This window comes from Prionailurus viverrinus, chromosome C2 (assembly GCF_022837055.1).
Source record: "Prionailurus viverrinus isolate Anna chromosome C2, UM_Priviv_1.0, whole genome shotgun sequence".
NCBI lineage: Eukaryota > Metazoa > Chordata > Mammalia > Carnivora > Felidae > Prionailurus > Prionailurus viverrinus.
Window position 1 is genome coordinate 45,711,112 of NC_062569.1, and position 14,919 is coordinate 45,726,030.

The window sequence follows — 14,919 nt, forward strand, 5'->3', positions numbered from 1 at the left end:
TTTGGTTTTTTAGGTTTGGAATAATGTGAATATAAAATTAAGTGCACGTTCATTTTGATTTTCTTTTTTCTCTTTTTAGGGAATTTTAGTTTACAATATGCAGTTGTTCACAGGGTTTAAGATGTAGACATAAGACATATAGTCACCTGTTCCGTTGTTATTAAATACATAGTTATAAAACAGATCACTGACTAGTTTTTGAAAACATTTTTATACATTTATTATGATTAAATACTCATACATAATTGCAAGTAAGAGACTTTTTAAATATGAAACAATCTGTGTAAGTAGGTATTTTAAGTTCTTGGTGTGAAGACTAGATATTGATTGAGAAATTTAAAATTAAACAATTTGTTGCTATTGGTTGCTTGTATCTAGACAACTATAATTGCTACATTTTCACTTTTAATATATTTTCTGTTGCAACATTCTGCAAACATTTACTTAAAACATACCATGAAGTTTTTTGTTAAAAAAAAAAAAAAGGAAAGCTCAAATTTTTTTTCCAATTCTTGTAAGTTTTTATTACCATATTATATCAACACACCAAAATAGACTTTTTTTTATTGTCCATAAATCACAAAGATCAAGGAATGGCAATTCACATTAAGAAAAAGCATACCAGCTGGGTGTCTGGGTGGCACAGTGGTTGAGTGTCAGATTCTATGTTGGCTTAGGTTATGATCTCATGGTTGTGGGATCTAGCCCCGAGTGTGGAGCCTACTTAAGATTCTCTCTCTACCACCCATCTCCCCGGCCCTTCCTCCTTCCATCCCTCCCTTTACCCCTCTCCCCTGTTCTCACACTGTTTCTCTTAAATTATTTTTTAGGAGCACAATATATATCCTTCTATTATTATTTTTTTTTTTAATTTTTTTTTTCCAACGTTTATTTTTTATTTATTTTTGGGACAGAGAGAGACAGAGCATGAACGGGGGAAGGGCAGAGAGAGAGGGAGACACAGAATCGGAAACAGGCTCCAGGCTCTGAGCCATCAGCACAGAGCCCGATGCGGGGCTCGAACTCACGGACCGTGAGATCGTGACCTGAGCTGAAGTCGGACGCTTAACCGACTGCGCCACCCAGGCGCCCCCTATTATTTTTTTTAAAAAATATAATTTATTGTCAAATTGGTTTCCATACAACACCCAGTGCTCATTCCCAACAACACCCAGGGCACATCCCTCCTCTGTGCCCATCCCCCCCTTTCCCCTTAGTTTGTTAGTCCTTAAGAGTCTCTTATGGTTTGCCTCCCTCCCTCTCTGTAATTTTTCTTTTTGCCCTTCCCCTCCCTCGTGGTCTTCTGTAAAGTTTCTCAAGATCCACATATGAGTGTCTTTCTCTGCCTGGCTTATTTCACTTAGCATAACACCCTCTAGTTCCATCCATGTTGCTGCAAATGGCCAGATCTCATTCCATCTCAAAAATAAAAAATTTTAAAAAAGAAAAAGTGTAGATAAACTTTACTAATTTTTACAACTGTGTTCCAGCCTATAGACTAATTATTGACTCATGAGCCTTAACCAAGGCTGTGACTCTTACTTTGTTTCAGCAGGGTAGGTATTTTATTGTAATCATGGTTACCACTGTCTGCTAACCTTACTAGAGATATTTACTAGAAATTGTGCTTGTATCTTATTAAAGAACTCCCAGGGAATGAAATATGATTCTTGGAAATTCCGACAAGTCTTAGGTGGATTCACTTGATTTTTAGGTATTCATCCCTTTCCTTCTTGTGCCTTTCTTCTTATGTCCTCTTTTAGTTCGGTTACTACGAAATGCCACAGTCGTTCACAGAAGCTCCCTTTGCTACTTTATTCCATTCAGAGCAGGTAACAGTAGCTTTCTCTTGAACTACTTGTACTCCTGAAATTGGCGGCCCAGTCAAAAATGTTGAATACTTAATTTAATCGAACCTTTTGTAATTTTCCACTTAAACAAATTTTTCTTGTCTCGTTTTTAGAAAGTACTGAGTGTAAATACAGAGTTTCCTTTCCAAAAATATATGCTATTAAGATGAAACAAGAAAAAGAATGATTACTGTGTGATTACCAGGCTTTCTGCTTTTGTCTGCAACACCTCTCAGGAAAAATATTCTCTTCCAAATTTGTGTGTAGTATGTAAAAGAAGTACAGCTGAAGATTAAAGCAGAACCCATTGTCTTGAAATTTATTCAGGATGTAATTAATTTCATCTTATCAGAGATTCTCAAAGGCTCTTCTTTTTTCCTTGAACCACTTGTTAATAGTGGAACAAAGGTGCTGTGGGAGTTTTTGCATCATGTTAGTATAAGGAAATCACATTTTAAATTGCCATTTTATTTTCTGACGGCTGTTTGAAGATACTCTGGTAAAACAAAAATAAAATATGAATATACATTACTAACATACTTGTTTATTGTCATCAAACTTTTTCTTTTTTTCTTGTTTCCACAGATTGCAGCTTATTTCAGCAGCATATTAGCTGAGAAACTAAAGCTTAACACTTTCCAGGACACCGGAAAGAAGAAACCACAAGTTAATGCTAAAGATAATTACTGGCTGGTTACTGCTCGATCCCAGAGTGCAATTCATAGTTGGTTCTCTGACTTAGCAGGAAATAAACCACTTGCTATTTTGGCAAAAAAGGTATTAAGTATTTCTAATGTTACTTTAATTGTGGTCTTCTAGAAATCACGATGTTCGAGCTAACGTTCAAGTACATACTTGTTTCCCCCTGTTCCTTCCAAAACCCAAAGCCTCACTGGCAGGTGCTGCACATATGCTCTTTGCCCCTTTGTTGTGATGGCACCTGGTGCCTAGGACGTCTTGACCTAAATGTTCCACACAGGAAGCAATTTATGTGGACTTTAGGTAGACAAGTTTTTATTTTTTATTATTTTTTATTTTTTAAATTTTTTTTTTAATGTTTATTTATTTTTGAGACAGAGAGAGGCAGAGCATGAATGGGGGAGGGACAGAGAGAGAGGGAGACACAGAATCGGAAGCAGGCTCCAGGCTCCGAGCCATCAGCCCAGAGCCTGACACGGGGCTTGAACTCACGGACCGCGAGATCGTGATCTGAGCTGAAGTCGGACGCTCAACCGACTGAGCCACCCAGGCGCCCCGGTAGACAAGTTTTTAAAATCGAGAACAGACCATAAGAGTTCATTAATTTCCAGTATTTTTTTTTTTTTCTATTTTTCTTAGGCCGGGATGTCCAAAATCTGTTACACAGAAATTCTTGCTTTGATGTTATTTCCTTGTCTTGAAAAGTACCAATCCAAATTCTTTAAGCTGTCTCCTTCCTAATAAGTACAGTAGTGATTCTGTGCGTGCTTGAAAAACTTCTTTGAAAAAATTTTAGAGCAGAACGGACAGGTTTATTTATAGCTTCTACCTTTTTGGGGGACGGGATGTGGAAAGCGAGGCTTCTTTTAAAATCTTTGCCTTTGATCATTTTTCCTCAAGTGGGAAATAATACAGATTCAACAATCTCTCAAATGTCCAAATCCTATCAAATGTCTTTTGAAATTTAGAGGAGAGCTCTACCCTACCTCTTAGTCTTGATCTCTGGCTTCTGGCACACCTTCCAAGTAACCCATGTGTCTTCCTCAACTGGCCTGAAACCCTTTAGTCTTAGGGGTGTCTATTTTCTGTCCTTGATAGTGAGTGTTCGTTACCTGGTGTGGCGCAGGCCTGGTTTAGAGAAGAGCTCCTTTTTGTATTTGCTTGCTTATTTTCTAAAGCAACTCTTTGAAAATAGTGCCTATCGCTACCATTGGCTTTCTTTTGCCCTCGTGCCTCCGTAGTATTGTGTTGCCTTTCACGTATTTTCGTGATTCAGAGCAACTGAAATCCTTGAAAAGCACAGCAGTCCACATAATCGCCCCTTGCTACTCAGGTTATGCCTGTCTTATCACCGGCTGAACCATGTAGCATTTCTTGTCCAGTAGTGAACATTTACCATGTGGGTACTCTGTGACCTGTAAATTGGATCTGAAGGCCCCCTAAGTCAAAGGACAGCCTTTGTGATGGCTTTCTACCAATAGTTCATACCCTCCGTGTTGGGTCATACCTTCAATTTCCATGTAGCCAGCCTGACATCTTTCTTTTTAGGTTTTCCTTTTAAATACGTTTTTAGAATCCCTTTTTTTGGACATTTCCTGAAAGCAAATAATGGTGAGGAATTGATGCCCTTGCTTGAGGGGTGTAGGTAGTGGTTTCTCATCTTTGAGGAGGGAGATGAATTACAGTGCAGTGTATTAGCCAGTGTTCTTCTCTCTTTATTAGGAGCTGCCTCTGGCCAAGTCAGGTGTTCCTCAGGTAAGCCCTGACATTAATTCTTTGTGAAGATAAACTTGTTGTCTTTATAAAACCATTAACTATGCCTTCAAGTATTCATTTCTTGGGCATTTGAGGAGCCCCTCCCTATTCCTCCCTTCCTCAGCATTTCATCCTCTTAAAAAGGCAAAAGCTCTTTCAGAACTGGGTGAAAGATTTCATTCTTTACATGTTCTTCATAGTAGAAAGTTCAAATACTTCTTTAATTTCTGGTATTTATTTCTGAGATGATTTAATGCAGAAGACCTTAATTTTCCTGCTAAGATCTTGGGTCCTCTTCCAGCTTTGTTCTCGAGTTCAAAATAGTTTCCTATATGGGATCAATCAAGTTTCTGAACCTAGTTTTCTGTTATGGTACAACTCCACAGATCTCCCATGTATTCAGCCACAGAGAGGTAAAAACATGGCCTATAAAGGGACTTTTAACTCCACCATGGTCATAGTTAGATTTGGAAAAAGAGACCTATGGCCTCTAGGGATATCCTTCTGGCTCTTAAACAGTTCACTAGGTATGGCTTCTTCACTTCAGGTGACATTGATTACTGTGGTCTATGTAATTTCCATTTGCCTCCACCTCTGCTTAGTGAACAGAGGGTGTTGACAGTGACCTTTATCTAAGGGGAAAGGCAATACACGGTGGTACAGCCTTTCCATGGATGAAAAACCATCACATGCTAGGTGTCTTAGTTTTCTGTTAGTACTTAGATGCAGGTCTAGCTTGATTTAGAAATGAAACAGCTGCCCAGTATTTGTCTAGGTTCAGCTACAAGTTGTAGTCAGATGGTTTCTTTGCTGAAAATGGAATCCATGCCTGTGAGGAAGTCAATCACTGTAAACATAATTTCCTTCCTGAGTTGGCCCAAACTATGAATTTGACAAAGCCATCAATATGTGTCTTCTTCCTTAATTAAATAACATTCACATACATTCTTCTGAATTTTAATTCCTTTTATTTGAGCTAACCATTTCTTACAGGGTTCTGCCAGTAGGGGCACTGAACTGGAGGTATGCCCTGGCTTGTTCATGTTGAAGACGTGTGACTTAGCTTTGTTTGCTATTTCATCTGAACATTTAACGTGTTCAAATTTTTATTTTCCTTCTGTCAGTTATTCAAAGGAAATCCTTTAGGCATCTGTAAAAGATGCTATTAGTAATGTTTCTTTGGAGATGGTACATTCACTTTTTTGCATTTGCCTAATTTTTAGACCTTGATCTTGTAATTTTTTGGTACATCTGACTGAGAGGCAACTTGGCCTTGGCAACTAAAATTTAACTCTCTCAGACTATATGTTCCAATGAAAGGCAGCAGCTCAAGTCTTGCATGGAGTGTATAAGCCTGTGCTTTTCTTGTCCTTGGCTTAAACAGTAGTCTGTAAACCCATGGTCTTGTGCTCCATGAACAACGTGTCTTATAAATGAAATTTTCAGGAAATTTTCATGTTAAAGCGTGTCACTGTGGTCTGCAGAGAAGGAAGCCTTCCAGCTTTGGCTTATAAGACTTTCATCTTCCTTTTAGGTATGTTTGTGCAGTGTAGCTGCCTCTGGCATGGGGGTTATGTTTAAAGTCAGCACCCAGGGCTGGAACTGTCCATGATCAAAAGTCTGTTAAATTGCCCATCACATACAGTATATGGGCAGTTGCATCTCAGTGTCCAAACGGGTGTTACTTTGGTAAGAACCAGGTGTAACAGCTTGTTTTAAAGGGCTGTGTACAAAAAAAATACTTCCCTTTTAATCCTAGGCTCACACTTTGTACCAAGTGTGTGAACACTCAAATTTGTAACATATGAGTGATAGAAAATATCCACTGTCTAAAGGAGGACTTGACTAAGAGAAAAATGCCATGCTGTCAGAATCAGCTGGTTTGAAGTCTTGGTTTCCAACATACAATCAAGCGAGACTTTGGGGCATAGAAACCAGGGCTCTTGATATCTGTGGTTGTAGTGTCCAAGGCCCTCTTAGGAGAGGGTCAGGTCCATGGCTTGAAAATACTTTGGCTGGCATGAAGAAATCTTTGGAACTGGCAACAAAATGAAAACCATTCCAGTTTTGATACATGTCATTCTTCTACCTTACCCTTCTTTTCTTTTTTTTAGAGACAGAGACAGAGAGTGAGTGGGGGAGGGGCACAGAAAGAGGGAGACACAGAATCTAAAGCAGGCTCTAGGCTCCGGGCTGTTTACACAGAGCCCAACATGGGGCTTGAACTCAAGAACCATGAGATCCTGACATGAGCCGAAGTCAGTTGCTTAACTGACTGAGCCACTCAGGTGCCCCTTTACCCTTCTTTAAAAAAAAAAAAAAAAGTTCGTTTATTTATTTTGAGAGAGAGAGAGAGAGAGAGCGTGCATATTGAGTGAATGAGGGAGGGGCAGAGAGAGAGAGGGAGAGAGAGAATGCCAAGTAGGCTCTGCACTGTCAGCACAGAGCCCAACTCGGGGCTTGCACTGACAAACTGTGAGATTATGACCTGAGCTGATGTTAAGAGTCAGACACTTAAACTGACTGAGCCACCCAGATGCCCCTTTTTTTACTTTACCCTTCTAACCACGCTGTGAGGTAGTCAGGGTTAGATTGGTGTCACATTCATAAATGAAGAGCCCGGGAGTGATGAGTTTAACTATACTGGCTGGGGGGCCAGTAATGGAGTACCGTGTTCACTGTTCACTGTTGTACTCTATATTCATAAGTTGAATAGATTATATATAGATGACTGGGCTGTTCCTAGAACGTGTAGGAGGAATTCTAGAAGAGTGGGTTAACTTCTCAAACATGCAGGTGGTACATTGGGATAGTAATTTGCTAAGTAGTATACCTTCGTGGTCTGGAGGAAATAATAAACTGCCTCCAGTGCCTGCTTTCAGCCGGTGAATTAATTACCCAGCTATTTCTAGTTCAGTGTTCATTAGGGAGATTCACTGATCCATCATTTTAGCCTCTACTTTAAATTTTGGGCTAAAGGCACTTTAGAAGCTTTCTGGAAATTGTTATTGTGAAATGATACAACCAGAAAGCTTTATAAAAAAAAAAAATTGTTCTTTGATGAAATGTAGAATGGGGACAGGTTTTCATTTGATCCATACCTTCCAATTTTGAGATAAACTCCTTGGAGGACTGTCAGGAAATTATTTTCCCTATTTGGTTGATATGATGAGTAGTTTCCTGCATCTGAGACTCTGAAAGTAAAGTTGTTTTTTTTTTTTTTAAATAAATAAGAAAGCACAACTGATGAAACTGTTGTCAATGTGCTGAACAGAGTTTTGATTCTTTTTTCTTAATGAAAATTGGCTTTTTTGTTTTGTTTTGTTTTGTTTTTGGTTTTTAAGCAGAATGTACTGTTTGAAAAGCCATCAAGAATATACTTTGTTAAAGGTAGCAGGCATTTAGTGTCTTTGTTTTGCTTTCCCTTTCTTTAGGTTGGTCTCATGAAGAAAATATGAGAGTTTTATAAATATATTATTTCTTTTTAGGTTCCAATCCTTAGTAAAAAAGAAGATGTTTTTGCATATTTAGCTAAATATTCAGTGCCAATGGTTCGAGCCACGTGGCTGATCAAGATGACGTGTGCCTATTATTCTGCTATTTCTGAAGCTAAAATTAAGAAACGTCAGGCTACTGATCCTAATTTGGGTAAGTGAGAGGTATGCTACATTTTACATTTCATCTTTGATTCTACAAGTAATTGTCTCCATGCTCTGTCCATGGCCCAGCGAGGTGAGTACCGAGAAGGAAGGAAGGTCCATGGGGGAGGCTGAAAATCGCTCACAGCACATAGGTGGATCCTCGTTCACTCAGGCCCAGAAAGCATCCTGGTTCCGTCAGCAAATCATGTCGCTGTTACCTCCAAAATCTGTCCTGCATCTAGACACTTTTCTCCAGCACAGCTACTGGAACGCTGGTTTGTGCCACCGTCATCCCTTGGCTGGATACAGGGGCAACCTCCGAACTGGGCTCCCGCCTTTCCTTTCGCTCCTTACACTGCAGTCTCCGCCACGCTAATCACCAAGCCTGAATCACATCATATCGCGTCCCCACTTCTAATTTTGTGATAGTTTCTCACTACAATTAGGATCAAGATCTAGGTTCTCTCCTGTGGCCACCGAGGCCATCTATACCTTGCTCCCTCTTTCTACGATGTTCTGGCCACATGGTCTTCCTTCTTCCCCTCTGACCTGCCACGCCCCCTTCCTTTCTCAGGGTGAACGCATTTCCTCTTGCTTGTACTTGGGTTGCTCTTCCCTCTGGTATTCCCACCTCTCCTCTTCTTGGGGCCTTTGGTTCTAGTGCCATTTCCTCAGGACGTTTTCTCTGGCTACCTAGCTAAATAGCGTTCCCCTTTCTCCCTTTCCATCCGATTATATTCTCAGTTATTCTTGTTTTATTCACAGCATGTCTCACTATCTGAAATTATCTTTAAAAATTCTGTCTCATAGCCTCCCCCCACCACATGCACTGGCCCGTGAATACGGTAGGTATTGTTGAAAGAACTAAAGGTAAACTGTTTGGTCAGTTTTTTTCTTGATGACTAGACAGTGACTCCTGAGGTGGTGCTAAACATGCTTAATAAAAGATTTGATTTTGCATTAGAAATGTGCACGGAATGTGCTCGCTTCGGCAGCACATATACTAGAAATGTGCACGGAAAATTACATGTAAAGATGTCCACATAAAGATCAGGTTTACAAATAATTCCTTATGAAATGGAAACATGCATGTTTTATAAAGGGAGACCCCAGCTACAAAGCTCTGAGGAGCAGGGTCAGGAAGTGCAAATGTCCTCAGGTGCAGGCAGGATCCTAAATAAGTGTGTGAGGGTGTGAGGTGGTTGGGACTGGTCGGGGGCCCTAGTGAACTAGTCACTGGAGCCCACTCTAAAAGCATGAAAAGTTAAAACAAGACAGAAAACATGACTAGATTCCATGGCTTCCACCTTTGAGTTCAGGTGTGCTAAAGCCAAGAAGCACAAGTCAGCTGTACTTAAAACAACACCGTATTGTGTGTGTATTTAAATATTCAAGGGAAAAAGAATGGGAGGAAACAATCCCCAGAGTTAACAGTGATTATCTGAGTGTTGTTTTGGTAGCAGTCTTAACTCCATACTTCTAATCGTTTTCATCTTTGACTTACTATTTTTTGGGGGGAAACAAAAGAAATGTCCCTTTTAGAAATTACCGAAGCTATACATTCTCATTACAATATTTGCCAATGGTGCCAAAGTAGAACCAATAAATGTTTAAGTTTCTTTTCTCCCTTCTTCATATTTTCCTACTTTTTTTTTTTGAGAGAGAGAGTGAGCGAGCATGTGTGCGTAATTGAGCAAGAGGCAGAGAGAGAGAATTGGGGCTTACCGGGGTCTTGTGTTTTACCTGAAGCGGGGCTCGAGGTTACCCAAAGTGGGACTCCAACTCACTCACGAACTGTGAGATCATGACCTGAGCCAAAGTCAGATGCTTAATGATGTCTGCGTAGCCTCTTTCCTCCCTGTGCTGCGGGTTAGCTCAGATGGCACTTCCTAAGAGAGGCCTTCTCAGATCGCTCCAGCCAAAAGGTCATTTCTCTGTTACTCTGTCATCATCTCCTGCTTTATTTTTCTTCATAGCTGTTAATACCACCTCATGTTATATTTTAAATTAATTTATGTATTAAAAATTTTTTTAATGTTTGTTTTTGAGAGAGAGAGACAGAGACAATGTGCGAGTGGCGGAGGGGCAGAGAGAGGAGACACAGAATCCGAAGCAGGCTCCAGGCTCTGGGCTGTCAGCACAGAGCCTAATGCAGGGCACCAAACCCTGAACCAGGAGATCATGACCTGAGCTAAAGCTGGACACTTTAACCAACTGAGCCATCCAGGTGCCCCTAAATTAATTTATTGATTTCTTATGTCCACTCATTCAGCTATAATGTTTCTCCATGAGAAACTTTGTCTCATTTGTTCAGTACTGAATCTCCTAGAAGAGTACCTGGCATACAGAAGGTGCTCAGTAAGTAAGATAAATAAATGAATTATCAGGCCTAAAGTGTGTGTGTGTGTGTGTGTGTGTGTGTGTGTTCCAACTCCTAATCCTTGAAACTTGTAGCATCACCAGCTATAATGGAGAGACCATTCCTCCTTTCCTTAGATTCTTTTCATGGCTTTTTGTAACTGGTTCTGTCAGTGGTTTCCTTGATCAGTTTAATCTGATTTTAACACTCATAGAAAGGATAAAGGAATCATGCAGGAATGCATCTGCCCAATGAAATATAAAACAGTTTTAGGACAAATAAAAGTCTGATAGACCGTCATCATTTGCAGAGAATGTGTAGTTAGAGTTTTTAGGGATCTCAGATAGGAATGTATCGCCACAACCGTATGATTTCTGCTACCAAATGGAAGGAAGCCTAGTTCCCTTTTGTAGCTAAGAACATCAGACACTTCTTGCATTCATTACTTTAACCATTAATTTCCTTATTAGTGTAAGCAGTTGTTTTTTTTAGAGGGGGGGGCAATTATTTTCTACTACCCCCCCATCTAAAATTTCTATTATTTCCACGACAGATGGTTGATTAGGTTCACTCGCTAGCTGTGTTTTCTCTTTTGTAAGCCACATAACACATGATTCTGGTTTTTGACTCTGTCTATTAAGTATTACAGTTGATGTGTTTTTATGATCATTCATGTGTGTTTATACGTGTAAATGTCAAATCCATGAAGATCAAGTGCCTACTATACCATTTTTCGTGGTAGGATATATAAAAACTTTGACCTAAAAAAATGCTTAAAGCTACAAATGAGAATACTTTAAAAAATGCATGCATTTCAGGAGCTGACCCCTAAGCTCTGAGGTCTAGTGTCTCGGAAGGAGCTTTGGGCTTTGCTCATCCCAGATCTGCCACCAAGTGACTGGTTGCTTACAGCAAAACCTTAGTCTGTCCAGACAACAGTCTTCTCAGCTTGGATCCAGTCTAATCCATGTTGCCTCTAATTTCATGTCTTTTTCATTTTCTCTTAATCCAGAGCAGTTCTTCAGCCTTTCTTTTTCTTGATAGTTTTAGAGAGGATAGACCAGCTATCTTGTAAAATGTCCCTTGATTTTCATTTGTCCAGTTCCTTGTGATTAGATTCAGATTATGTACTCTTGGTAGGAATACCATGGAAGCAATGCTGTGAGCCTCTCAGTACATCATACTACATTGTCCCAGTGCTGGCGGTGATCACTGACTTTGGTCTTTTGGGTAAGGTGGTGCCTCCCAGATTTCTTCACTGCATGGTTGCTGTTTTAACCTTTGTAGTTAATAGGGTATTTATTTATTTATTAATGTTTATTTATTTTTGAGAGAGACAGAGAGAGTGTATGTGAGCAGAGGAGGGGGAGGGACAGAGAGAGAGAAGGAGACGTAGAATCTGAAGCAGGCTCCAGGCTCTGAGCTGTCAGCACAGAGCCCGATGCAGGGCTTGAATCCATGAACCATCAGGTCATGACCTGAGCTGAAGGCAGGCACTTAACCAGCTGAGCCACCCAGGCACCCCCCCAATAGGTAATTTAACTGTGTAGATACCTAATTCATTTTTCTGTGTTCTTGTATGTGCTTTAAAATGCAAATGTTGGGGCACCTGGGTGGCTCAGTAGGTTAAGCGGCCGACTTTGGCTCAGGTCATGATCTCACGGTCCGTGAGTTCAAGCCCCGCGTCGGGCTCTGTGCTGCCAGCTCAGAGCCTGGAGTCTGTTTCAGATTCTGTGTCTCCCTCTCTCTGACCCTCCCCATTAGTGCTCTGTCTCTCTCTGTCTCAAAAATAAATAAACGTTAAAAAAAAAAAATTAAAATGCGAATGTTCCGTACCATTTTTATTATCTGCAGAGAGCAGATTTCAGTGGTTTCAATGATCTGATCTTAGTTTACTATCACCCCATTACACCTGATATGTCTCACTCTCTGCTTTGTCTTCAGCACTTTCTTCAGCTTCTTTAAGCACATTAGAGAGTGCATTTGGAAGCATTTGGCTGTGTGGACCTAGCCATAATGTAGCAAGTTTCACACTCCAAGCAAGCTCTACAGCCAAGCAACTACACACATATATATGTGTTGAACTGGATTAAATTGCATACACTTCAGAAGATTAACTTGCAGTAATAGGTTCTATGTTCTGGCTTTGACAGTGAAAAGAATCATTCAGCACATTTGGGGCAAGATTGACTATCAAGTGTCACCTTTTTCTGGCATTGGTTTTATGACTTTTGTTGTCTTGATGATTGTTCTTACAATCTGTAAAGTGTCTTCAGCAGAAATGGCCTTTATTCCTTTGTAATAGAAACATATGTTTTATTTTCAGTTCCCACATTCAGTGTTGGAACAGAGCTATAAAGCACTGCTGTTTGATTTTATTGAAGAGAGTTTTTCCTAAAGTTAAGTGGGCTAACAGCAACAAGAGAGCAGGCCCCATTGTGTAAATTCTTTAAATGTAGCAACACAGAGATTGTCACTATCATTATGCAAAGAGTTACCGATCTAAAATGTGGATTAAATGGGTTGCTGTCCTAGAGAGCTTGCAGCAGGCAAAGACATACCCAGTATGGTATGTACCTAAAAGTGAGCGGGGCCTTGGGTTTCTGGGTGAGGTTTCACATGCAATTTCTTTCTTTCTTTTTTTTTTTTTATATATTTAAAAATTTTTGTTTTACATTTATTTCTTTTTAAGAGACAGCGTGAGCAGGGAAGGGGCAGAGAGAGAGAGACACACACACACACACACACACACACACACACACACACACACAGAATCTGAAGCAAGCTCCAGGCTCTGATTTGTTGGCACAGAGCCCGATGCGGGGCTCAAACTCACGAACCGTGAGATCATGACCTGAGCTGAAGTTGGATGTTTAACTGTCTGAGCCACCCACATGCCCCTCACATGTAATTTCAAGGCAGGTAAAGAACTATTTGACTTGGGCAAATCTTAACATCAGGGCAGAGATTTTAAAATAGAGGTGAAATTAGGGAAGTTTAGAGGAGGAGATTATAATTTTCAGTCCTTATGAGAGCTAAAAAATAGGATGTTACAGGTGGACAGGATATTTAGAAAATGTTATCACAATAGGTGAGTGTTACAGATTCATGGGAACAAACACCAGACATGATGCAAAGTTGGTTTCAGAAATTTTTTAGGGTTGAATGTTTTGTTTTTAAGATGAGAATGTTTAGTTGTCTTAAGTGTTTGACCTCACCGGAGGGAAGCATTTAAGATCGGCTAGCTAATATTTAAAAATAAGTAAAACGTACAGTTACATAATTAAGGAAAGTCTTTGAACAGATTAGGAAATACTACTTTATAGTCAGTAACTCAAAATTTGTACCTTTATTTGTAGGAATTTTCCCTCTGAGGAGTCCTGTTGTTGCTGAGCCAACTAATTGTAACCGTTGAATTTACTACCTTGTTTGCTCTCACTGTAGTAGTTAGCATCTCTTGAGCAATTATGGAATGTGCCTCGCTGCGGTAAGCAGGAGCACGGCACTTCTTGCAGTCTTAGATCGGGTCAGCTTGTGTCGTGTGCTGTGAAAATGATCTGTTACTTGAGGGAGCTTTTCAGCCTTGGGCATACCTCATCCCTTTGCTGTTGGAACCTGTTGCTGTGTTTCCTGTTGGCTCGTGTGAGAATAGCCTGTCCCTTACCACATCTACCAGGATTACTGTGGTGTGCTGTGATACCACATTCCCTACTTGCTAGGTTCTGTTCTGTGGGTTTTCTGATGTATTCAGATGATCTGTGAGAGACAGAGTTTATTCCCATTTCTCAGATGAGGATACGGATGTGTAGACGGGTGCACAAAGCCCCTCAGCGTGCTGTGTCCACACTGGGTTCTGACGCTTGGGCTGGACCCTGCTGGTCAGTGGGGTCAGGGAGAGTGTAGTTGCTGCTCTGGAGGTGTTCACACTTGGGGCAGGGCATATATCCAAACAATCCAAGTATCAGAAAAGGAAGGAAGTGCTCACAGTGAAATGAGTAAAATGTGCAGGGAGTCCCAAGGAATTTGGAAAGCTCAGGGAGATCCACAGGAGAAGCGAAGTTTGAAAGACGAGGTATTTCGACAGAATTGGGGGGATGTTGTGCAGGGAAGGCCACTTCTGGCAGAAGGATGGCGTCTGCAGAGAAAGAGGGTCATCAAATAGTTGGACTTGAGCAACTGCTGGGATTTTTTTTCATCTCGTGTGTTAGTTGCCAATGGGGTGGTGATAAAAGGCTGTGAGGAGCCTTGTGTGCTAAGGGTCTGTGGGTAGTCTATGGGGGATGGTGGGCGGCCAGGGGAGGGCTTCTGGGTACTATTGTTGTTAGAACACTCTCCCTAAGTTTCTTGTCTGTAACGTGGGGATAGTTATAATTGGCAGTACCTTTTAGGGATGAAACGAGTCAGTGCTTCTAAAGAGTTGAGAACAGTTGCTGGCACATAGTAAATGGCCACGCAAGTGTCCACTATTGCTAGTTGCTACAGTTGCTAGCCAGCATTTATTCCATCATGACTAGCTGGTATTTATTATCTTGTGCTGGGAAGTTCACAGACACTATAGGCAGTCATAACCAGCTTGCATTGTAGGTTCTGTTTTCCCATTTTGCATAGGAGGGAC

At 40.6% G+C, this 14,919-nt stretch overlaps 1 protein-coding gene across 20 annotated transcripts in view; it reads left to right on the forward strand.

Annotated features, from left to right (window-relative positions):
- The window catches only part of MED12L (mediator complex subunit 12L), a 699,797-nt gene that overhangs the window by 399,810 nt on the left and 285,068 nt on the right, over positions 1–14,919 (forward strand). For 18 of the 20 annotated variants that reach the window (XR_007155629.1, XR_007155628.1, XM_047875167.1 and 15 more), the window contains 3 exons: positions 2,436–2,627; positions 4,272–4,304; positions 7,793–7,952. Coding sequence is in view for 18 of the 20 variants with exons in the window: in XM_047875167.1 (XP_047731123.1) it covers positions 2,436–2,627; positions 4,272–4,304; positions 7,793–7,952 (385 nt within the window). In the remaining 2 variants the exon portion in view is untranslated. The remainder of the gene's footprint in view (positions 1–2,435; positions 2,628–4,271; positions 4,305–7,792; positions 7,953–14,919) is intronic. The other 2 variants (XM_047875181.1, XM_047875184.1) reach the window with 1 other exon arrangement.